The sequence below is a fragment of the Leptodactylus fuscus genome, chromosome 6, assembly GCF_031893055.1.
Source record: "Leptodactylus fuscus isolate aLepFus1 chromosome 6, aLepFus1.hap2, whole genome shotgun sequence".
Classification (NCBI taxonomy): domain Eukaryota; kingdom Metazoa; phylum Chordata; class Amphibia; order Anura; family Leptodactylidae; genus Leptodactylus; species Leptodactylus fuscus.
This window is the reverse complement of record NC_134270.1, coordinates 9,062,302-9,085,966: the sequence shown is the minus strand read 5'-3', so window position 1 is coordinate 9,085,966 and position 23,665 is coordinate 9,062,302. Positions and strand designations below refer to the sequence as shown.

At 46.4% G+C, this 23,665-nt stretch overlaps 2 protein-coding genes across 13 annotated transcripts in view; one reads left to right on the top strand and one right to left on the bottom strand.

The window, feature by feature from the left end:
* Nucleotides 1–17,615, top strand: part of AATK (apoptosis associated tyrosine kinase) — an 88,866-nt gene extending 71,251 nt beyond the window's left edge. For all 7 annotated transcript variants that reach the window (XM_075279292.1, XM_075279291.1, XM_075279289.1 and 4 more), the window contains 7 exons: nucleotides 3,659–3,743; nucleotides 5,044–5,165; nucleotides 8,055–8,204; nucleotides 10,076–12,887; nucleotides 13,335–13,431; nucleotides 14,030–14,293; nucleotides 15,648–17,615. In XM_075279292.1, coding sequence (XP_075135393.1) covers nucleotides 3,659–3,743; nucleotides 5,044–5,165; nucleotides 8,055–8,204; nucleotides 10,076–12,887; nucleotides 13,335–13,431; nucleotides 14,030–14,293; nucleotides 15,648–15,676 — 3,559 coding nt within the window. In that variant the 3' untranslated portion in view covers nucleotides 15,677–17,615. The remainder of the gene's footprint in view (nucleotides 1–3,658; nucleotides 3,744–5,043; nucleotides 5,166–8,054; nucleotides 8,205–10,075; nucleotides 12,888–13,334; nucleotides 13,432–14,029; nucleotides 14,294–15,647) is intronic.
* Nucleotides 17,616–21,810: 4,195 nt separating this feature from the next.
* Nucleotides 21,811–23,665, bottom strand: part of BAIAP2 (BAR/IMD domain containing adaptor protein 2) — a 107,140-nt gene continuing 105,285 nt past the window's right edge. For 4 of the 6 annotated variants that reach the window (XM_075279303.1, XM_075279301.1, XM_075279309.1 and 1 more), the window contains one exon: nucleotides 21,811–23,328. Coding sequence is in view for 2 of the 6 variants with exons in the window: in XM_075279301.1 (XP_075135402.1) it covers nucleotides 23,259–23,328 (70 nt within the window). In the remaining 4 variants the exon portion in view is untranslated. The remainder of the gene's footprint in view (nucleotides 23,329–23,665) is intronic. The other 2 variants (XM_075279306.1, XR_012716982.1) reach the window with 2 other exon arrangements.

Sequence of the window (23,665 nt, the reverse complement as noted above, 5' to 3'; positions counted from 1 at the left end):
GTGATATGCTGGTTCTGGTGACAGTAACCTATCTATCTGCAGGGCTGGGGTGATATGCTGGTTCTGGTGACAGTAACCTATCTATCTGCAGGGCTGGGGTGATATGCTGGTTCTGGTGACAGTAACCTATCTATCTGCAGGGCTGGGGTGATATGCTGGTTCTGGTGACAGTAACCTATCTATCTGCAGGACTGGGGTGATATGCTGGGTTTGGTGACACTAACCTATCTATCTGCAGGACTGGGGTGATCTGCTGGTTCTGGTGACACTAACCTATCTATCTGCAGGACTGGGGTGATCTGCTGGTTCTGGTGACAGTAACCTATCTATCTGCAGGGCTGGGTGATATGCTGGGTCTGGTGACTATAACCTATCTATCTGCAGGGCTGGGGTGATATACTGGTTCTGGTGACAGTAACCTATCTATCTGCAGGGCTGGGGTGATATGCTGGGTCTGGTGACAGTAACCTATCTATCTGCAGGACTGGGGTGATATTCTGGTTCTGGTGACAGTAACCTATCTATCTGCAGGGCTGGGGTGATATGCTGGTTCTGGTGACAGTAACCTATCTATCTGCAGGGCTGGGGTGATATACTGGTTCTGGTGACACTAACCTATCTATCTGCAGGGCTGGGGTGATATGCTGGTTCTGGTGACACTAACCTATCTATCTGCAGGGCTGGGGTGATATGCTGGTTCTGGTGACAGTAACCTATCTATCTGCAGGGCTGGGGTGATATACTGGTTCTGGTGACACTAACCTATCTATCTGCAGGGCTGGGGTGATATGCTGGTTCTGGTGACAGTAACCTATCTATCTGCAGGGCTGGGGTGATATACTGGTTCTGGTGACAGTAACCTATCTATCTGCAGGGCTGGAGTGATATGCTGGGTCTGGTGACAGTAACCTATCTATCTGCAGGGCTGGGGTGATATGCTGGGTCTGGTGACAGTAACCTATCTATCTGCAGGACTGGGGTGATATGCTGGTTCTGGTGACAGTAACCTATCTATCTGCAGGGCTGGGGTGATATGCTGGTTCTGGTGACAGTAACCTATCTATCTGCAGGGCTGGGGTGATATGCTGGTTCTGGTGACAGTAACCTATCTATCTGCAGGGCTGGGGTGATATGCTGGTTCTGGTGACAGTAACCTATCTATCTGCAGGGCTGGAGTGATATGCTGGTTCTGGTGACACTAACCTATCTATCTGCAGGGCTGGGGGGATATGCTGGGTCTGGTGACAGTAACCTATCTATCTGCAGGGCTGGGGTGATATGCTGGTTCTGGTGATACATACAGAAGTATAGCTGAAAGTAGAATAGGTAAAGTTAAACTAATCCTAATTTTCAGTGCAGACCCTGTAATAGTATGGCTTTCTGGTGACTTACTGACCTTAGATTACAGCATCCTCTTATTCTAATATCGGTCAGTATTGCTTTACCTGAGTATTTTACCTAATAATTGTTTTAGTAAGTAGAATACAATAAAATGACAAAAAACTGACTTTGTCCAGAGCGGTATAATGGCGAGTGTTCAGGATTACCGCTCTGCACCATGGCTGGAAGCTAAGGCTGGCGTATACTGGGCTCAACTGGTAGAACCCAGATAGGACAGATCAAGAGTGTACAGACATTTCTAGCCCAAGGGCCAAACCCTGAAAACCATCAACACACACAGCCAGCTCCACCCACATTTTTGGGTGGAGTGCTCCTTTAATTAAATAACAGCGGGATAGCCGGAAGCAATAATTCTGTCTTAATTAAATATTACACGACAAGTACAAGCAGATAGATAGATCAGATATGAAATATTAGATAGATAGATTGATAGATAGATAGATAGATAGGAGACATACAGATAGATAGATAGATAGATAGATAGATAGGAGATAGATAGATAGATAGATAGATAGATAGATAGATAGATAGATAGGAGAGAGATAGGAGATAGATAGATAGATAGATAGATAGATAGATAGATAGATAGATAGGGAGATAGGGAGATAGATAGATAGGAGATAGATAGATAGATAGATAGATAGATAGATAGATAGATAGGGAGATAGATAGATAGATGGATAGATAGGGAGATAGATAGATAGATAGATAGATAGATAGATAGATAGATAGATAGATAGATAGATAGATAGATAGATAGGGAGATAGATAGATAGATAGATAGATAGATAGATAGATAGATAGATAGATAGATAGATAGATAGATAGATAGGGAGATAGATGGATAGGAGATAGATAGATAGACAGACAGACAGACAGACAGAGAGAGAGATAGATAGATAGATAGATAGATAGATAGATAGATAGATAGATAGATAGATAGATTGTCTGTCTGTCTATCTATCTCTCTATCTATCTATCTATCTGTCTGTCTGTCTGTCTGTCTGTCTGTCTGACAGACAGATAGGGAGATAGATAGATAGATAGATAGATAGATAGATAGATAGATAGATAGATAGATAGATAGATTGTCTGTCTGTCTGTCTATCTCTCTATCTATCTGTCTGTCTGTCTGTCTGTCTGTCTGTCTGACAGACAGACAGATAGATAGGGAGATAGATAGATAGATAGATAGATAGATAGATAGATAGATAGGAGATAGATAGATAGATAGATAGATAGATAGATAGATAGATAGGGAGATAGATAGATAGATGGATAGATAGGGAGATAGATAGATAGATAGATAGATAGATAGATAGATAGGGAGATAGATAGATAGATAGATAGATAGATAGATAGATAGATAGATAGATAGATAGATAGATAGATAGGGAGATAGATAGATAGATAGATAGATAGATAGATAGATAGATAGATAGATAGGAGAGAGATAGATAGGGAGATAGATAGATAGATAGATAGATAGATAGATAGGGAGATAGATAGATAGATAGATAGATAGATAGATAGATAGATAGATAGATAGATAGGGAGATAGATAGATAGGGAGATAGATAGATAGGGAGATAGATAGATAGATAGATAGATAGATAGATAGATAGATAGATAGATAGATAGATAGATAGATAGGGAGATAGATAGATAGATAGATAGATAGATAGATAGATAGATAGATAGATAGAAGATAGATAGATATATCGATAGATAGATATTGGCACCACTGTATAATATGTGGCTTCTATGTATCTATGATTGGGTCTGGGGTCTCGGTACTTCTATACTATCCGGGGCCGCTCGCCATCTCCTCCATGTGCTGACTCCGCACTCCGAGCAGCTGCAACGGAAAAATAAAATCTTCTATGAGATAGTGGAAACATTCCTGTCCGGATAAGAATCTTACACCATGAAATATCACAGATCTAGAACATTCAGACACCGGTCGGCCCCGTCGTCCTCTTGCGGTCTGGGGGCGCACACATCGGGGGGTGACAACTCCGCTATATATAGCACTGTCTATGTTTATTTTTAATTAAAATCCAAAATTTGACAGTGGCCATGTCAGCAGGTTGTAGTGGTTGTCACTTACCCTCCCCCACACACCATAGAAGGGAGACCTCACAGTCTAGAACGTCCTCGCGTTCTCGGGGACATCTGGTTGTGTATTGGATAGTGGCTCCGCTTGGTTTGGGGCCCCTCTCAGCGTCACCATCTTACGGCCTTTCTTTCCTCACAGTGACCTCGCTCTGCGGAACTGTCTCCTTTCAGCTGACCTGACTGTGAAAATTGGCGACTATGGGCTTTCGCATTCAAAATATCGGGTGAGTATGAACAGTCACAAGGGGCAAGAGTAATATTGACTGGCATCTTAAAGGGGCGGTAGAAGATTAGAAAAACATGGCTGCTTTTTTTTTTTTTTTTTTTTTTTTTTTTTTTTAGAAAAACAGCGCCACACCTGTCCACAGGTCGTGTGCGGTATTGCAGCTTACTCCCATTTCACCGTATGAATACTATGGAAGATGATGTTTTTGAAAGAATGCATGTATAGGTGTTATATATGGTGCATTGGTCATGGAGGGGACAAGGTCATGAAGATGTGATGGGGGTGGGGTGCAGCGCTTGGGACCCCTACAGACCAATCTGAGCTGATAACAATATTCTTCTGTATAAACCACCATGTCGGAGTCTTTGCAGTCACAGCAGGGCCAGAAAGACGTGAAAAGGAGACACCATTTCAGGGTTACACATGTTAACCCCGCAGTTCCTCTGTCCCTATGACAACACTTCCTGAATTCACACCTTCTTCTGTTTTATAATTTGCCCACTAATGTTTTCCAGATCTGGGCAATTTGTCATAGATACATTATCCCTAGCAAAAGTTCTAATATTTACATACATAACATGGCGCCACCTGGTGTTCGGAGTGTATAACAATGTGTGCGTCCACGAGCTGAGTGTTGGTGGACGCACATGCTCAGTCACTCTCCCCACTGTTAGGTCTCTGCGTAGTGACCCTCTGTACTGCAGAATGTGCGGTATATGGCGATATAACTGAGAACAGTTTTACAGCAGGTGCATCTTGTGCCCATTAGCCGCCGCTCGGTTCAAATGGGTAAATAAATGGGGCATGACATCTATGACCCTTCTATGTAGGGGCAAATTCCGTCCTAGAGCTATACCTTCTTCTGCCCTTGACCGTCGCCACCACCGCGCAGAATCGATTCCATAGGTTCATTCCCTCTCCTATAGTCGCCAGGCGTAGCGTCCCCCCAGGGATTGTTGGGAAATAGGTTTCCTTTTCCCTGCCGCTCAAGCGCTCCTGTTACTATGTTACACACATTCTGTATTCTGTAATCATACACCTTGGCCCCGCGCCAACTGTCCCCAGCTTGTGCCAGAGGAAGCACCAGGCTGCCCAGATTAAGGAAGGGGAGGGGAAGTAGTCACTCTTCCATCTCCGAGCAGGGGGAGGAGGGGACTTTAGTGTAACCTCTCTCCGTCAGGGTGAATCAGACGTCTGCTGATCCTCGGGGAGGAGGAGTAGTAGGAAGCAGCAGCAGCAGCAGCAGCAGGGAAGCTTAAAAGTGTATCTAAGCGGTTGGCCGTGTTTATGTCTTCCAGGATGACTATCTTGTGACGTCGGACCAGCTGTGGGTTCCGCTGCGCTGGATCGCACCGGAGCTCATTGATGAAGTACATGGGAACTTGCTGGTGGTGGATCAGACCAAGGCCAGTAACATCTGGTAGGAAGCGATGTTTGTCTCGTCTTAGTCGCTAGGTCTTGGGTGGAGCCCTCCACAATGATGTATCACGCTGTACTCCACTGAACCTGCACCGGTCCTTGTTTACTCCTCATGCTCCGCTCCATCTGCATTACTGCTTGTGGGTAAACACGTTGGGTGTGGCTCCCAAATCCCACTTTTTTACCTCAACGTGAACTTAGTAGGTAGCAGCGAAACCACATGTTGTCGTTCACTTGGGTGGCGTGGCGTTTATGCCTCGCACCTGGTGGAAAGGGTAGGCTTAAAATGCATAGGGGAAATTATAGGAATCTAAAGGGGTGTGCAACTTTGTTACCTGCACCCTCTTGCGATTTTGCACCGTGGCACTGCGGGGTTCTTATGTTATAGGAATGGCACCGCTGCTCACTACTTTTTGGACAGGACATGCTCTCTCCTGATCCTCATACAAGTCAGAGAAGGGGTGTCGATTAGAACGATGTACCCCAACGGTACTAACCCCAAACTTAAAAGGGTGCTAGTGTTTCATAAAATTTGGGGCTGGTGTCGCAAGGAAGATTATAATACTTAGAGAAGGGTATGATGATTTAAAGGGGTCCTTCAATCAAGATAGGGGTGCAGCTTTGTTATATACACCCCCTTGTGATTCTGCACCTCATGGAGCCTTTATGTTATAGATATGGCACCTCTGCACGCTACAGGGCGCTTTTTGGACAGGACACGTTCCTGCACTGATCCTCATACATATCTTATGGATATTCCAAATCAGGGGTGTAGATTGCAACGATGTACCCCAAGTCAACAACCCCTAAATTTAAAGTGTGCCTATAGGTAGATAGAGTTTGCAGCCATTATTGCAATGAGATGTTGTTTGTGTGTGCAGGTATGGAGGGATTATGTACGTTTCCCTCCTATAGTTTCATTGTATACGTGAGGATGAGCCCCCTCCCCTGGATTGTTGTTGACGTAAGTCTTGTTTTTACGTAAATGCCTCTTCCGTATGGGAACACCATAAGCCCCTATATATTTATTTCTCTTACTTGAATAGCACCAACATATTCCATAGCGCTGTACAGACATATAGGGATCATGATCTGTATATCTTACTAGTTCCTATACTGTAGCTCAAGGAAGCCAACCGTCCAAGTCGCCAATATGGAGGCGGCTTTCATTTTCCATAGCCCACGCTGTATTTGATTGCTCGGCGTACAAGGACGCGTCTTCTCCCAGTCACGTCTTGTGACCATGATTTTATTACCTCACATTTTACAGTCCATTACTCTGGTTTTATGTCTTATGAAGGCGTTGCTGTCGCGACCAATCACCTCACTGCTTTCAGTTTCTAAAGGAGGTCAGTAAGGGCTTCCATAGCGCAGTTGATCGGTTGCACAACAGTGCAGGTCCCTGTACACCCTTGTATAGCGAATGGTGAAGAATATATCGCCATACGTTGTACATGAAATAATACCGTCAGTTATTACCAAACCTCTGAAAGACATGGCGGCCATATATGACAACCTGTGATGTTGCCCATAGCATCCAAGCAGCTTGATGTGTTCTTTATTGTGGACTTTATACCCTTTTATTCTTCTCCAAGCCCACAAAGATGTCCGGGATATAGAGGCCGCTGCACCCCGAACCATTTTACATCCAAATCACTCCGGATCCTTTCAGGCCTACCCGTAATTCTATCAGATCATCCCGTACGCTTGTGGCAATGGTTGCAGACATATCCGCACCCTGGCGTATAGGAGGCCGCCATTACTAGAAAAAGTACACCATGTCAGGCCCACCAGATAATATGATTCACAGCCTTTGGGAAATAGGCCTTGGTATCCTTCAAATTTAGGTGTCTTCTACTGGACCGTTATTGTTTTAGAGCATGTGCCCTGGTGGGCCTGTCCAATGCCCGTAGGCCGTAGTATAGATTTTACATAGGTGGCCGGAAATTAAGTGAAAACCTATTTTATATAATTTCCTAATCATCAAAATAGCACATATTGGGGTCCAGTGACCCTCAGTCCTTGCCACAGTGAGGCCCGCAACCTATTTCGAACAATCTCATAGGGGGCCAAGTGTTTAGTCCTGGTTGGGTCAAGGTTGTGGGGACCCCCAATATATATATATATATATATATATATATATATATATATATATATATATATATATATATATCTCCTCCATTTTCCATAGACTTTTTTTTTACATGGAAAATGGTTGCAAATAGACCATCATAAATGTGCATCCATTTTTTAATGTACCCGGCTACAAACATTGTGCACATAGCCTAAATGAAGCCGATCATACACATTACTTGTCGTTTGAAGATCCTGCTGCCATTGATAGTTCCCGTTTTGGTCCTCCCTATAATCCTGCCCCGGGGCAAAATACCATAATATTTGTTTGTTTATTTTTTTGTCCACATTTTTAAGGTTTAAAGGGGGCAACCAGGGACCCCCAAGCCTACACCTAGAGGACGTATACCGTAACCCCCATAGGGCTATTCTCTATAGGCGGTGCAGAGATGTCGTGCTGTGAGATACTGGTTGACGTCTAGGCCGAGGGTGGGGTGAGACTCATTGTACGCTGGTAATTATAAGTTACGGGCGCGGGCTAAGTGAGCCAAAGTTCAGCAAGTAACTGAACAAGTTAAAACAAAGGGAGCACAGTGTCGTGTTTACCGTCTGAGCGAGCCAGTGGAAAAAAAAAAGAAAGCCTTTAATTATATTATCCCTGCCATGCAAATGGAGGCGGCGGGAGCATCGGGAATAAGCCACATGCAGCTCAGAGACCTGGTGGTGTTTTTTTTCTGTTGAAGTTAAGTCGCCGAAAGTGCTGCACTAAAGTCTCCTCCATCTGTAATGACTTTGTTTGTGTCTCTTTCCTACCAAGGTCCCTGGGCGTCGCTCTTTGGGAGTTGTTTGAACTGGGACGTCAGCCGTATGACACGTACTCCGACCGTCAGGTCCTCTGCTATGTCATCAAGGAACAGCAGCTCAAGCTACCTAAGCCCCAAATTAAGCAGCTCCTCTCCGACCGCTGGTAAGAGACCCCCCCCATTATCATCAAGTGACGCTTATCTATTGTTTGCACAACACATTTTTTTAATCACAAAAATTTCTGTGGTTGCACGGGACTTTATTTATGTTTTGTGACGTATTGGGGCCTATTGTATATCGAGTGATTTATAAAGACGTTCAGCATATCCCTGCGCCAGAATGAAGATCTACGCCAGGTAGAACTGAACCAAACCACACATAGACCCAAAGTAAGATGTAACGGAGACCCCGAAAACTTTGATTTTCAATGGATAGTTTCCATGAAGGCTTGACAATCTATGTTGCAATGCAACGTCTCCCTCTTAAAGGGTTATTCCACTTAGAACTAGAGATGAGCGAACACTGTTCGGATCAGCCGATCCGAACAGCACGCTCCCATAGAAATGAATGGAAGCACCTGGCATGGCGGCCGGCCGCTTAACCCTCCGCGTACTGGCCGCTTCCATTCATTTCTATGGGATCGTGCTGTGAGCGTGCTGTTCGGAACGGCTGTTCCCGAACAGTGTTCGCTCATCTCTACTTAGAACCCTTCTATTCCCAGGGTATCCAAATGCCTAGTTCCCAACGAGTTCGCTATAATGAGAGGTTGCACCTGGCAATGACTATTCAGTTCTGTAGGACCTTCGCTGTAGAATTGCAGCATTACATGGAGACCATGATGGTCGGATGAGTTGGGTCCTCCAGAGGAGACACTCTTTATAGAAGCTCTCTACTTTGGTTACTAGACAAGGGTTCCCCATTAAAGTGGAAAAAAAAATTAAAAACCCCCTAAAAAGTCAAAAATAAATAAAAGAAGTAACAATCAACTTACTGCCGATCCTGCCAGTTTCCTTTTCCTGGTCATCCTTGACACACAGGGAATGTTACTCAACCAATCAGAGGCTGCAGAGCGTGATTGGCTAAGCCATAACTTCCTGTGTATTCATAGAGTGCTGAAACGGGGGTAGGTATTGTATTTGGCTATACAGTAGGGACACTGTGTTATTGGCTTATAGTCAAAGACCCTCCTAACCAGTTGGGATTGTTCAGCGCTGAGGACCCCTTTAACTGCGTAGTAAATACGTTGGAACTCTCGGCTGTTGCGCTGCGTCATAAAAGTGAAAGTGACATTGAAAGGAATACGATTTCCACCGTGCACATCAGGGAGGGAATAGATAGATGCACCAACTGTATCATCTTGGAAACTAGAAATCTCCGGGGATTTCTCCAGGGAGAAAAACATGAGCATATCGTGGATAAGTCACCAGAGAAACCTCCACATCACAGATTATACACCATAGAAACATAGCAAAGGTCAGACACTGCGCTCGGTCCCTCGGTACAACACCTCCGGGAAGCCTCCAAACCCATCACATAATAGGTGCCATGACATGTCTGGCCGCAAAAAGTTGTCCGACCAGCGATAAATGTGTAACCATAATAGTCGGGGAGACCTGCGGTTATCCAGGGGTCGGTGTCTCACCGTAATAGTTGTGGTAGAGGGATGCAAAGATGGAGATGATGAATAGGTGTGATCGTAGGGTCCCAACCGTAATAGTTGTGGAGACCTCCTGCCATCCAGGGCCCCCTTAGAATTAGGTTCAACAAAACTAGTGTCAAGTTCTTGGCATAATATGGAAATAGAGTTGTGAAGGTCCATCTTAAAGACGACCTCTCACCTTTCCTGACTTTGCTGATCTATCTTTCCTTACAAGTCTCTGTTGTACCGTTGCTCTGTCACTCATCCTGGAAATGTATGACTTTGTATTACCAATGACATTGTCAATGGGATACGGTACAATCAGTGTTAAGATGTTACGTTGGTCCTTTCATGTCCCAGTTATTGGCCGCGCTCACACCTGCCTTCTCTTCCAGGTATGAGGTGATGCAGTTTTGCTGGCTGCAGCCAGAACAGAGACCCTCGGCCGAGGAGGTTCACCTTCTTCTCTCCTACTTGAGTGTCAAGGGAGCTGGCGAGCTGGAGGAAGAGTTTGAAAAGCGCTGGAACGCCATGAAACCCAATGGTGGTGCCGATAGCGGGGCCCACCATGAAGCGGAGCTCTCTTCCTACCCGCTACTGGAGCACTTCTCCTCCGATGGGTTTCACTCCGATGGGGACGATGTGTTAACCGTCACTCAGACCAGCCAAGGACTCAACTTTGAGTATAAGTGGGAGCGTGGACGACATGAGCAATACCCACTGAGCCCCGGTTGCCAACCATATCAAGACATGTACTACACGTCAAGCGCTGGAGACAGAATCAGTCTGGGGGTGTCACCATCTGGATACGAGAACAAGGACTGCAACCCTGACTCTCGACCTCTTGAGTTGGTACCAGTCGTGAGCGCCCGTAGTCCGTCGGTGGCAGGAGACTACTACATCCGTATAGAGGAGCATCTAGGCAGCAATGTCCAGCAGGAATACAGTCCACAGCATGAAGAGCACAGTCCAAAAGGGAAAGAGGAACCTGGGACAGAGGAGGAACCTTGTAGTAATAGTCCATCTATAAGCCTTTCCATGGAACCCCTACTGGTACATGTAGATGGCCCTCCTGAAGAGACCTGTTGGCTTAGTGAGGACAAGAACCTAAATTCTTGTTCTCCTTCTGGAGAGGAGACAGATGAACATCGTGTTGAGGAGAATGATAGGTTAAAAGTTTTCGTTGACCCTCTTGGAGCCTCACCATCTTTTGATGAGCCTGGTGCAGAGGAGATACCACTGCCAAAAACACCAGAAAATGAGGACGCTGGCCAGAGACTTGACTCCATTACAATTATAGCTGAAGACGGTTCACCGCTCAGTGACTTTCAGCAAAACATATCTGAGAGGCCTTCTCAGCTTCCCACATTTTCCCCACATTGGGCATCAAACATTTCATCCAACAATAATATCTCCACCGAACCCCAACAGCAAAGCCCTGGGGTCTGGTGCAACCACCGTTCCGAAGACAGCCAGGATAATGAGGCATTACCACCGTATGGACCTGAAACATGGCAGGCCATGGAGACTGGTGAAGGAGAGGGTATCATATCCATAGCTGAAGGACTGCAAGAAGACTTTTTCAAAGCTGAGGAGCTCATGACCCAGGAATGTTCAGAAACTCAGGTCCCACCTGGTCCATTCTCCCCCATTGCTGCAGAAAACACACAAGTTACAACCACTGTACCCCTCCCCGATCATATCCCCCATCCCCTAGAGTCTCCGGTCAGTCCAGATATAGATTCAGGTCAAGAAACGGATCCTCTTGGAGTAGGTTTGGTAGGACATTGTGAAGTTTCGGAGTCTTCATGTCACTTTACGACCACTGAAAAGGACGACACATCTATTGCTGCATCTCAGGGGCTTTCACTTTCTCCAGAGATTGAGACAAAGAGCCCTGAGAAGACCGTCCCTAAAGACTTCTACCAGATACAGAGCGACAGTGAAGACGAGGACACCATGGAGCTAACTTCAGGGGTGTATACAGATCTTTCTAGTGAGAGAGGTGACTTGGCTCCATCTTTTAGGTCCCTGCAGAAACAGGTAGGCACTCCGGACTCTTTAGATTCTCTAGACATGCCATCTACAGCCAGCTCCTGTGAGGCCTTCAGCCTTGCAACCTATGCCCCCTGTGCCCAACACAAAGCGCTGGACAGCGGCTACGACACCGAAAACTATGAGTCTCCAGAATTTGTTCTAAAAGATCCACAAGAAACCAGAGAAACCGAAGTTTATTACCAGCTCAGTCAGTCCCAGGAGAATAGCCTGGAACCTGGAGATATGCCAATGTCCCGCTCAGTAAGCAGCGATTTACAAGGTCTAGATGCCAAGAATCCCTACCGAGATTCTGCATATTTCTCAGACTATGACTCCTTTAATCGTGAGGAAGAGGAGGAGGCCGATCAGGGAGATGAAAGAGAACGGCAAGAAGCCTCCGAGAACTCGCTGTGCGCAAAGCTGGATGTAGAAACTACCGTCTCAGATCTAGGAGGAAACGTTGAGGACTTAAATGCTGAGCAAGGTCATTCGGAGACCAAGGTGGAAGGAGATCTTCCTGAGATAACTCTATCTCCGCTGCCTTCTAGCGCTCCGAAGGAGGCCTCATTGCTGGAGCCTCCTCTGATTGTAAGAGAAGAGTCGGTGGATGAAGGTTTAGGGTTAGAATGTCATAAGGACTCTTCCACTGAGAAGAAACCCAATATAAGCTCATCTGTAGAGCCTGCCCCTGCGCACAGGACCTTCACACTGTCCCCTGTCCAGTTGTGCCTGACCAAAACATGCATGGTCAAACCAGGTGCATCCGGTAGCATCACACTGACCACCGGTCTGCAGGCAGATGACAAGTCATCTTGCAACAGAGAAGCACTGGGAGCCTCCCATTTATCCAAATGCCTTTCCCCTCCATTGATCCGGAAGGAGGGTAGAGTTGGTGACTCCCCAGATGATGAAGAGGAGGATGAAGAAAGTGATGACAGTGACGAGTCTGACGAAGAGCTCCGCTGCTATAACATCCAGGAGCACAGCGAGGAGAGCGAGGAAGAGCACACGACTGTACCCATTGTGATCACAGATAATGGGAGCTGTGGGCACCTCAGAAGCCTCCTCAAGACGCCCAGTTTTTTGCCTCAGGCTGAACCGACAGAATTGGACAGAAAAAAGAAAGCCGTCTCCTTCTTCGACGACGTCACAGTCTATTTATTTGACCAGGTACGTGTTGGTTTGGTGGTCTCCAAATTATGGGTCTCCAGCAGTTGTAAATTAGGACCCCCAAAATGCTCTACAGGATATTGTGCCTTGATAGGGGTCGTGATTTAGGCCCATTTAGAAGTCGAAGGAAATGTCAGGATGACTATTGAGGTTGCGCATCATTTCCATGTCCATTGAGCGACAACGTTAACGTCTTAATATAGTGCCTTAGCGAGGGGTCACCTCAGCACCAGGTTCCGAGAATAGGGTGGGGGGAGGTCATTCGGAGACATAGAATTTGCTCACTTTAATTTTGTGATGAGGCCCACCATGAAGTGTGGATCTTCTAGCTGAGGAACGCTATAGTAGATATATAGCGGTGGCAGCGTTGGTCAGTGATGGTGGGATCTTGGTTCTGTCCACACTATAGAGGCCTTCTTAGAACCTGTGCTGTTTTTTTGGTTCTAGGAGAGCCCAACACTGGAGCTTCCGGATCAGGACTTACCAGAACTTCCTTCTGTGCTACAGGAGATGACTCTTAAGGAGCCCACAAACCACCTCTTAGGTAAAATAAATAAGGACAAAGAGGGGACGCTGTGTGGTTGTAGATTTAGGGGTCACGTTCTTACAATAGGCTACAGACTGTACCATATTTATCTAAAAATTGGTTTTGGGCATAGACCTGGCCTTACTTTCTGAGTGATGCCTACTAATGGATTAACCGTTCCGGTGACTGAGATTACTGTCAGTAAGCCGATGTGATGCTCCAACATGGCCTGACGCAGGAAGATTTGTGACGTACGTTGACTTTAATCTGACACATGGGAGATAATCCCGTAAATCAGCGTACCTCTTATAGAGGACTTTCCATAGACAGTGACTGCAACTATATCTGTACATCTGAAATGGGAGTAGATGGCGGTCATGAGCAGCCATATTTACTCTCCCGGGGCTGCCTTTTCTGTCCCTCTAAAGCTCGAATATGGGTGACGTTACGGTTCCTATAGATGTTCTCACCCAGCTTTCTAAAGTCCTGAAAGCTGAATTGCCCATGGTAATTCATTTGCTAGTGCAAAACTAGTTAGATTTTTTTAAACAATCTGGCCATATTGGTTTCATCACCATCACCATGTGACTCGGATTCATCCTTGTGTCTATTGCAGGCAGTGGCGAGTTTGAGTGGGACCAGGCCTTGCCTATTAAACCTGTGAAATCCTCCTTTATAACCTCACTCACGCCAGTCGTGCCGAACACTGAAGTTGACAGCGCCCCAGATCCCATCCCTGCACCCGCACCTGTGCCCATCCCCGTACCCGTCCAGAAGCCGCAGCTGCCTGTTCAATTTTCCAGATTCAGCGTCTCTCCAACTGCTGTGTCCCGATTCTCCATAACGCAAGTGGCCGACAACGCCATGGGATCACTGGAAGGTGAGGACGGACTTCGATTTTTGACATTTAAAGGGCCACTAACCTCCAATGTTTGTAAATTTCCATTCAGCAGCTGAAAACAGGGGACAATAGATCTCTATACAGTTGCCACGTGCTGATTGTATCTATGCCCATTAGGGTTGAGCAGTCGAGATCGGAAAAGATCGGATCCCGATCGGTGATCGAGCAAATTTCACGATCGCGATCGGCTGGAAAATGATCAGAAATTGGATTTTGAAATCTCAAGATCAGCTCAACCCTAAAAGTGACTTTTCCCATAGAGAAGCATTGACTAGGGTTGAGCGATCGGGAAAGATCGGATCCCGATCAATGATCGAGCAGATTTCGGGATCGGCTGGAAAATGATCTCAAATCGGATTTTAAAATCGATCCTGAAATCTCAAGATCGGCTCAACCCTAATGCCCATGAATGTGCTGGTGGAGTCACCCTTTAAATGGCTCCTGAGGTGTCCATGTGGTGACAGTTGCGTTACCCTGGGATGTTTGGAGGGGGGCACAAGAGACGAGGGAGGTTATTTGAGATAGGTGTTTACTTTCCTTCTATGAGGAAGTGGCCGGAGCCCTAGACTGGGTGCGGCGCTGCTTGTGGTTTTAGGTTGTACGAAAACACACAGCTTCACGTCAAACATGCATCAATATGGGAAAGTGCTGTCACAATAGAGCGCCCAGAGACAACGAGCTTTACATCACTCCGGGCGACGCTTGGCATTGGGCATGGTGATCTTAGGCTTGTATGCAGCAGCACACCCATTGTGTGGTGTAGCAAATCCCTGCCCATTTACACTTCTCCCATCCATGTCCATTTGTCCGCCCCTACTGCATATAAAGCCTCTATAGTGGCCCGGAGACTGTATCATTCCCCTTGTGGTCCCCACACAGCATAATGGCTCCCTCATTGTGGCCCTCATGTTATAATACAACAAAACCCTAATACTCACTAGGCAGTGTCTGAACGCTGAAGCCGGGACTTACCTCCAGCTGCCTGGGATAGCACCCAGAATCCATGACGGTTGGGAGTTATGTTGTGATTTCATTATATCGCCCCTGCCTGATTCCAAGGGAAAGACAGGAGATGAATGGTGAAGCAGGAAGCTGATGGCTCTCTGCTTCACCATTGTACTCCACTCCATGTGCGTCCGTCAGATGTAGATAGGGTTGAAAATGAGACTATGCTCCCACCACCTGGGACATCACCCGAAATCCCGAGCTGTCCTGCTGAATGGTGGCCATAGAAGCCCATTTCATGAATTCCTGACGCTCAGTTCAGTTCGCCATTATACCCCGACAGCTCAGGCCATTTACTGACATGCATTCTCTGTCCTCTATCATACAGAAAAGGTGAAGCCTGGAGATCAAGTCTAACGTAGCAATGCCCAGATTTTTCCTTGGAGGCTTCCGAAGCTCAGGACTGGACAACCCACCACCCCATGGAGCGGTCTGAAGAAAGGCCTAACTGTCTATTGGTTGCTGCTGTCGAGGAACCTTTCCCGAGCTGCCCCTGTGGGTGCGGTCTTTGTACGCAGGGGGGCACATATTTGTGGTTTTCGCTCAAGGTTTGGACCTGTACCAGTGTGTCTGTAGGACTGCGTGTTTGGACTGGTTCATACGTGTGCTGATCTTCTCTTGAATGTGGGTAGGACGTGATTTTAACGACCACACGTGTACCTAATCTGTGTACATAGTGCCCCCTACCTGTCTCTTTTGTATTTCTATCATGGAGGCATTAAGATATCCAACCATCACCCGCTTCCAGGCCAGGCAGCCATTTTGTGGGTTTTGACCACTATTTGGCCGGTCGCTGGTATGGCAGCTGATTGAAGGCACAAAATGGCTGCCTCCACAATAACATGGGTGGGAATACTTTTTGGACACCTAAATCGGGGCCACCATACTGACCCCTGGAGAAGAAAATGATATATCGTGAACGGACTATACCGATCCCCTAATAGGACGCTGAAAACACAACCCTCCAGCGAGACCTCGGCACGGTCGAGGGGAACTTGTATTACCTGAGGAAAATAATCTACTGTTATATACAGGACGTGGCGACAAAGATTAACGGACGCTTGGACTGAAGCCACAGCCGCAAGATGGCCTCCTGCAACGTTTAAGGCCCAGAGACCTGTCCCATTTATAAAATGGCCGCCTGTCCAGGTTTCGGCCTGCCTCCCGACGTGTCTATCCATAGGATCTATAGGTGGATGAAGATATTTATATTTTGTAAGAGATTCTAAATGAACGACTGATCTATCCAGAAGTCCTGCTGTCTGTGGGGCGACTCGGGCGAGCGCTCAGCCCCCTCCGTGCGTGTGCGTGTGTATATACATATCTATATACTGTATATTGTATAAGCGAGAGTATAAGGGCCAGTGTACAAAGGATTTATTTTTTACAATGACCTCCATATGGTTCGTGTGCACCTATAGGAGAACACACTTGTTATCTAGACTTGGACATGACGCGTGCGCAGCACTTTACACGTGAAACACAAACGGACAATAACCTCAGCTGAGGCGTCACCGCCGCCTCCTATTTCAATAGAGGGGCAGCGGCCATTTTGTGGACTGAAAGGAAGTGGGAGAGATTTGAAAGCCATCTGTTACCCGTACCAACCAATCACAGCGCAGCTTTCATATTTCAGAAGCACTATAAGAGATGAAAGCTGCGCTGCGATTGGTTGTTACAGACAACAGGAACAGTTTCCTTATAGCTTCGGCCCACAAAATGGTGGCCACCTCGGTGACTCCACCCCCCAGGGTCACATGCATCCACTTGTTTTTAACTTTTCAATAATTGCATGTTTTCATCGATTTTAGAGGTTTTAACTCTGTAATAGCCTTATTGTCAGGTCAACCCCCGCCCAACGCCAACGTGTTAATATACTATGGCGTCATATCATACCTAGAGACTGCCCCAGCTGTTGCGAGACTACAACTCCCAGCATTCCCTGCCAGCCGCGTGCCGGGGGTTGTCACATTGCATTGCGTGCAGACCACTACGCCCGGCGATCTTGTTGCCCCTAGAATCCGAGCAGTCAGCGCGCGGCTTCAGAACTGCACTATAATAATGACCCATGGTCGCTGACCGGTTGCTGTAGGCAATGAGGCCACCTTTTACGTGAAACATAAAATTAAAGGGATCCTATCATTAAAACTCAATTTTTTTTGTCCCTAACACGTAGGAATAGCCTTAAGAAAGGCCCCTTAAGAAAGGCTATTCTTCTCCTCTCTATAGATGTCTTCTCCGTGCCGCCGTTCGTTATAAATCTTGGTTTTCATCGATATGCAAATGAGCTCTCTCGCAGCACTGGGGGCGGTCCCTAGCGCTCAAACAGCACTGGGGGCATCCCCAATGCTGCAAGAGAAATCTCCAGCGCCACGTCCATCTTCTTCAGGAACTGGGTCTTCTTCCGGCGCTGGCTTCAAACTTCTAGGCCTCGGGCAGAGCCAAATGCGCATGTCTGCCGGCCACAAGAAAATGACCGCTTACAATACTGTGTAAGCGGCCATTTTCTTGTGGCTGGCGGTCATGCACAGTAGAAGTTTGAAGCCAGAGCCAGAAGACACGTGCAGAGGCCGTTTCTGAAGAAGATGGAGGCGGCGCTGGAGAGTTCTCTCACAGCATTGGGGACACCCCCAGTGCTGTTTGAGCACTAGGGACTGCCCCCAGTGCTGCAAAAGAACTCATTTGCATATCGCCAAAAACCGAGATTTATACCGAACGGCGGATCCTATCATTAAAACTCAATTTTTTTTGTCCCTAACACGTAGGAATAGCCTTAAGAAAGGCCCCTTAAGAAAGGCTATTCTTCTCCTCTCTATAGATGTCTTCTCCGTGCCGCCGTTCGTTATAAATCTTGGTTTTCATCGATATGCAAATGAGCTCTCTCCCAGCACTGGGGGCATCCCCAATGCTGCAAGAGAAATCTCCAGCGCCGCGTCCATCTTCTTCAGGAACTGGGTCTTTTTCCGGCGCTGGCTTCAAACTTCTAGGCCTCGGGCAGAACCACATGTGCATGCCCGCCGGCCACAAGAAAATGGCCGCTTACAATACTGCATAAGCGGCCATTTTCTTGTGGCTGGCGGTCATGCACAGTAGAAGTTTGAAGCCAGAGCCAGAAGAGGCCGTTCCTGAAGAAGATGGAGGCGGCGCTGGAGAGTTCTCTCACAGCATTGGGGACACCCCCAGTGCTGTTTGAGCGCTAGGGACCGCCCCCAGTGCTGCAAGAGAACTCATTTGCATATCGCCGAAAACAGATATTTATACCGAACGGCGGCCCGTTGAAGACCTCTAAAGGTAGGAGACGAATAGCCTTTCTTAAGGCTATTCTGACCTGTTCGTGACAAAAAATTGAGTTTTAATGATAGGATCCCTTTAAAGATTACATAGGGGTTGTCAGGACTATAATAAAGCTGAATGGCCAGCATTGGGGAATATATTAACTAAGTAATGTATATTGTGTTCGGCTCCTCCATTCTTCTGTGCTGCCCCCATTGTTTACACTGCAACGCAGCTCACGTGGGAGGGTCTAAGGCTGTAGGATTGGCAGAAAGCAGATCGCCCTCTACTGGAGATCACTGAACACTACAGATTTTTCAATAATCTCCCAGTAGAGGGCGATGTAACGGGATCTCTGGTTCTCTCGATCAGTCTCTGTTCCCACCCACATTGAGCTGCGCTGCAGTGTAAACCATAGGGGCTACGTAGCAGTAACCGTCCCCTGTAGGTTACTGGGAGGAGATTATCGTATGTGATAATGTATTAACTCGTGCTTATGTATGAAACATATATGTGTGAATGAAGGCAGATGTTAGTCTGCTACCGACACCAGCAGTGTTGCCCATCGCAGCCAGATCACAGCTCTAGGAAAGCTGGGTGAGCATGTCAGTGCTTTTCCGGCTAGACACCTGACTAGTAGAGCTGTCTAGTCGTGTATCACATGACTTACCATTCAGGAACCTAGAAAAGCTGGGTGGCAAGCCTTGTGAAAGCGCTGACTGGTCGCTATTGACAGCCCTGGTGTTTCTAAGCCTTACTAAGGGTCTCCACCTCGGAGTGAACATAGTGACAATCTTACAAGAACCTTCGCAAAAGCTCTGACGTCTCGAGTCTTCCGCTTGTGCCTTGGAATGTGTCCGTTCTATTCCGTTCCATAGTACAACATGAACATGGCAGTACTGCTATGAAGGGGGAGAAACCCCAAACCTAATGTACCCCCTCCTCCAAATAAGTCATCCTCATCTGTCAAGTTTTTATAGATTACCAAAATGGCTGACCAGAATTTCTGTTTCTGGGAAAGCTGAGTGGCCAGCCTTTTGTATTGTATGTGTGCCAGTTTCGCATTCTTAACCCTAGAAAAGTTGGGTGACTAACCTTGTCGGACTGTACTTTTCCTAGTACGATTTTATACCTTGATGGGAAAGCTGGGTGGCGTCACAAATCCCAGTACTCGCAGTCACTCAGCTTTTCCAGAGCAGCTATAACCGTTCGGATAGATTTGTCTATGAGAAAGCTGGATGACATCCCCTTTAATTAAAAGAGCTGCAGTAGAAACCACCAAGCTTTCCCAGACACAGAACAACATGACAGACGAAGGACTTTGCTTTTAAAGGGGAAGTGTTCTTTAACTAAGCTGTAGATTATATTTGTGGCCTGCCCACTCATTGAGGGACTACAACGCCCAGCGGGCCAGACATGCTGGTTCTTGTAGTTCTCCAACAGTAGTCTATAAACCCTAGTCAGAGATATAAGAAACCTATTGTACAGTACACAACATTGCTGCCAAAGAGACCTGTATACATGTGGCATTAGGAGACAAGATGGAGTCATTTTTACCCCCTCCCCCATTGTTTTATTTGCCCCATGTCCCGAGTTTGAGGTATAGGATACAAGTGCAATGAAATGTTCAATAAACTACAGAGAATGTTATTTCCATGTTTGTGCGGCGTCCTCTGTGACTCGATGGGATCGGCCAGGACTGAGGTGACGTCGGAGAGTCCGCAACCTCACACACAGCAGCGGCGGCCATTTTGTGAGGCCCACATTTACTATTGTAGACACTGATGGCATCATGGCCCATCAAAATGAATTCGACACGTTAGATATGAGGGGTGTGGGATCTCAAAAAGGGGTGTGGCTTAAATACGCCAAAAGAGTGTCGAAAATTCTGGGGGTATCTGTGACTGCCATAGATACGCTGCATTTATCATCTGTGATCATCATGGCCCCTGTCAGGTTGCACTGCTAGTCAGTCTTGCCCATAGGCTGCTGTTTTTGAAAGAAAGCAGCCATGTTTTTTTTCAACCCCTTTAAGTCACTGGTATATTAATGTGAACATGTAGCTCAAAAAATGGCTGACACAAAAAACAAGTCCTCTCCTTGATATCTTACCCAAGAAAGAGTCCCACGGAGTAACGCGCCGCTCATTTACAGCGCGGCGCTTCAAAACAGACCCAATTGACTTCAATGGGTGCCGGCTTACACGCCTCAATGGGAGGCCTTATAACCCATTGATTTCAATGGGTAGCGCGCATAAGCCGGCACCCATTGAAGTCAATGGGTCTGTTTTGAAGCGCCGCGCTCTGACACGTGTTTACGTGTCTAAATAAATGGCGCGTTACTCCGTGGGAACAGAGACTTAAGCTGCATTTTTGGGAAAGTTGATTGACAACCACTATGGCCTCTATTTTATCTCTTAATGGTTGGCAACCAAACACATCGCAGCTGGGTGACATAGTTAATGCCTATTCTGCGCTGCAACGCGACTTTGGCGCATTTTGTTGCCTTCATCACGGCCAGCTGTACTAGGACACCCCAGATGTCGCAACATGGCGGTCAAAAATAATCCAATGTTCGCTGCGATATTTGGTCATATCAAATCTGCGTACGTACCTTGATGTACTTGTATTACCTTGACCAGGTTCATTTGGTGGCAACCCCTGTAGAAGTTGTAATGGCGGCCATATTGCTTGTCACCCAGCTTTCCCAGACACAGAAAAAAAAAACCACACATCCACGCCAGTGATTAAAACTTCTTTATTGTCACATTTTGTGCTGTACAATAAAATAAAATCAATTCTATAGTTATAATTCAGCAAATTTACAACAGATATTAAATATACGGACACTCGCAGTCGCTACCGGCACCGATCCTGCGCAGAGTCTGCGCCAGTGGCTCCGGTATAGGTATATCGTTGCGGACTTTAATGTATAGCGGTCTCTATAGTGTCGGCCTATGCTTATAAATCACGTCAGCAGTATCCAGGAGCGGCAGCCATTTTGTAGGAAGTTATGGGTGACGTCATAAAGACCTGCAGGCTGACAGGACAAGGCCTTGTACATTTTTGGCCGCTATAAGGCTGCAGCTACACGGCAATGTAACTAGGCCTCGAATATTGAAGCGTGACAAGATTACGACCATGAAGCGCCCCCACTCTCCTATAAGAGAGTGGCCAGATTGTCTACTTAAAGGGAATCATCACCTTTTACACTCAGACTGAGGCTCGGGGTTGATTTATTTCTTAATAGATCTTTATAGCAGTCACCGCTTTGTTTTCCTGATATAAAGCACCAAATCCTCTGTCAAAAACCAAAATGCTTACTACCTGTTGCCACCACTAGAGGGAGCTCACTGCACGCTGTATTATTGACTTCAATGGACAACAGTACGCAGTAAGCTCCCTCTACTGGTGGCTGTTTTAATAGAAATGAATATAAACCGTGACCACTCTAAAAATATATTAAATTTATAAACTAACTGGTCCGACTCCATCTAAGCCACAACGGCGACTGTGAGCGAAAATGTACAACCCCTTTAATGGAGAACTTGCCATAACATCTGGATGAAAGCAGAGTTTACGTTCAAGTATTTTTCTAATTTTTGGCTTTCTGTGGTTAGTTTGGAGTCTGTGTCCCTATGACAACCATTCCTGGCATAGTTATCATAGGTATCAAAATTCAGAAATTCCTGAAAGTAGTAGTCTGTAAATTTCATCTAATATCTACATCTAGATATTAGAAAATATAATGGTCTTCTTCCAGAAACAGCGCCACACTTGTCCGTGGCTGTGTTAGGTACTGCAGCTCAGTTCTATTGAAGTAAATATAGGGTCAAGCAGCAATACCACATCCAACCACTGAACAGAGGCGGCGCTGTTTATTCCCCAACTCTGTCAAACCAGATCTTATGGAGTTCCCCTTTAAGTTAACAGAATGACAAGAGGTTTCGGTGGTGATAACATGGCTGAAAGTGACCGTAAATAAGATTGCATTGCCCAGCAAATAAATATATGATTACTTATTCTCAGTTCTAGAATTATATTCTTCCAGTTTTAAATTTTACAAGAAGTATATAAGCAACCCCTCCCCCTTTAAAGCTCCGGGGGCCGGCCCCTTCAAATATTGGGGAGACGTAACACTGAGCTCAAGCGTTGTCACAAGCTGCGCCCATTCTACGGCGCATCCCTAAGAATATATATTTATATATGTGCCCCTGTAATAGTGTATAGTGTCACTGGTCTCCATATAGGATTTAAAGTGGGTCCTTTCATAGTCTAGACTGGAGGCGGCCATTTTGTGGCTTCATTGACCGAACTGGTGACATCACCAACTCCACAGAACTGGTTGAATGTAGAAACAAAATGGCCGCCTCTGCTCTATGTAACGGATCCATTATTCATGGGCTATTGTGCATTCCTCCATAATATAATAAATAAAGTGATCGGCGGGTGACGAGATATCGCGGCGTGACCGTGACGCTCCACGTATCTCCTACCACCGTTGGATTGGCTGTGCACCTTCTGACCTACATTCGAGTCATATAAACCCAACAAGGAGGAGACAGATCCACCCAATTGTCTTCAGAGTCCTGGTGCACGTCAAGCTTCATTCTACCACCACGGGAGAGGAGACCTGGTGCACCACGGTTAGACAAGGCCCAGGTAGGTCAGTTCACTAGAGGTCCAGAGCGGTCATTTGTTATGGTGGGTTTCAATCGGACTTCGAGAAATGGATTTCTGTTGGGAGAAAAGAAGTTGTGTCAGGACGGGCACTTGTTCTACGGGACGTTGGCACCGCTGGTAAGGTCAGGAGGATGCAATGTTCAACTTAAAGTAAACTAGGAAGGTATTGACATCTATTTTAAGTCCCTTTCCGATATGGGCAGCCATTTTATTGGGGCTGCCAACATTGACTACGAAGACAATGTCAACACAGAGCCATGATGGAACATCTACCATGAACTTCAGGCATTGGGGCAAGGACAATGAAGCCATACCTACCCGGATGGTGCCATACCTACCTACAATAATGAATTTACCCATGGTGTGGATATACAGAGGATTAGGGACGAGG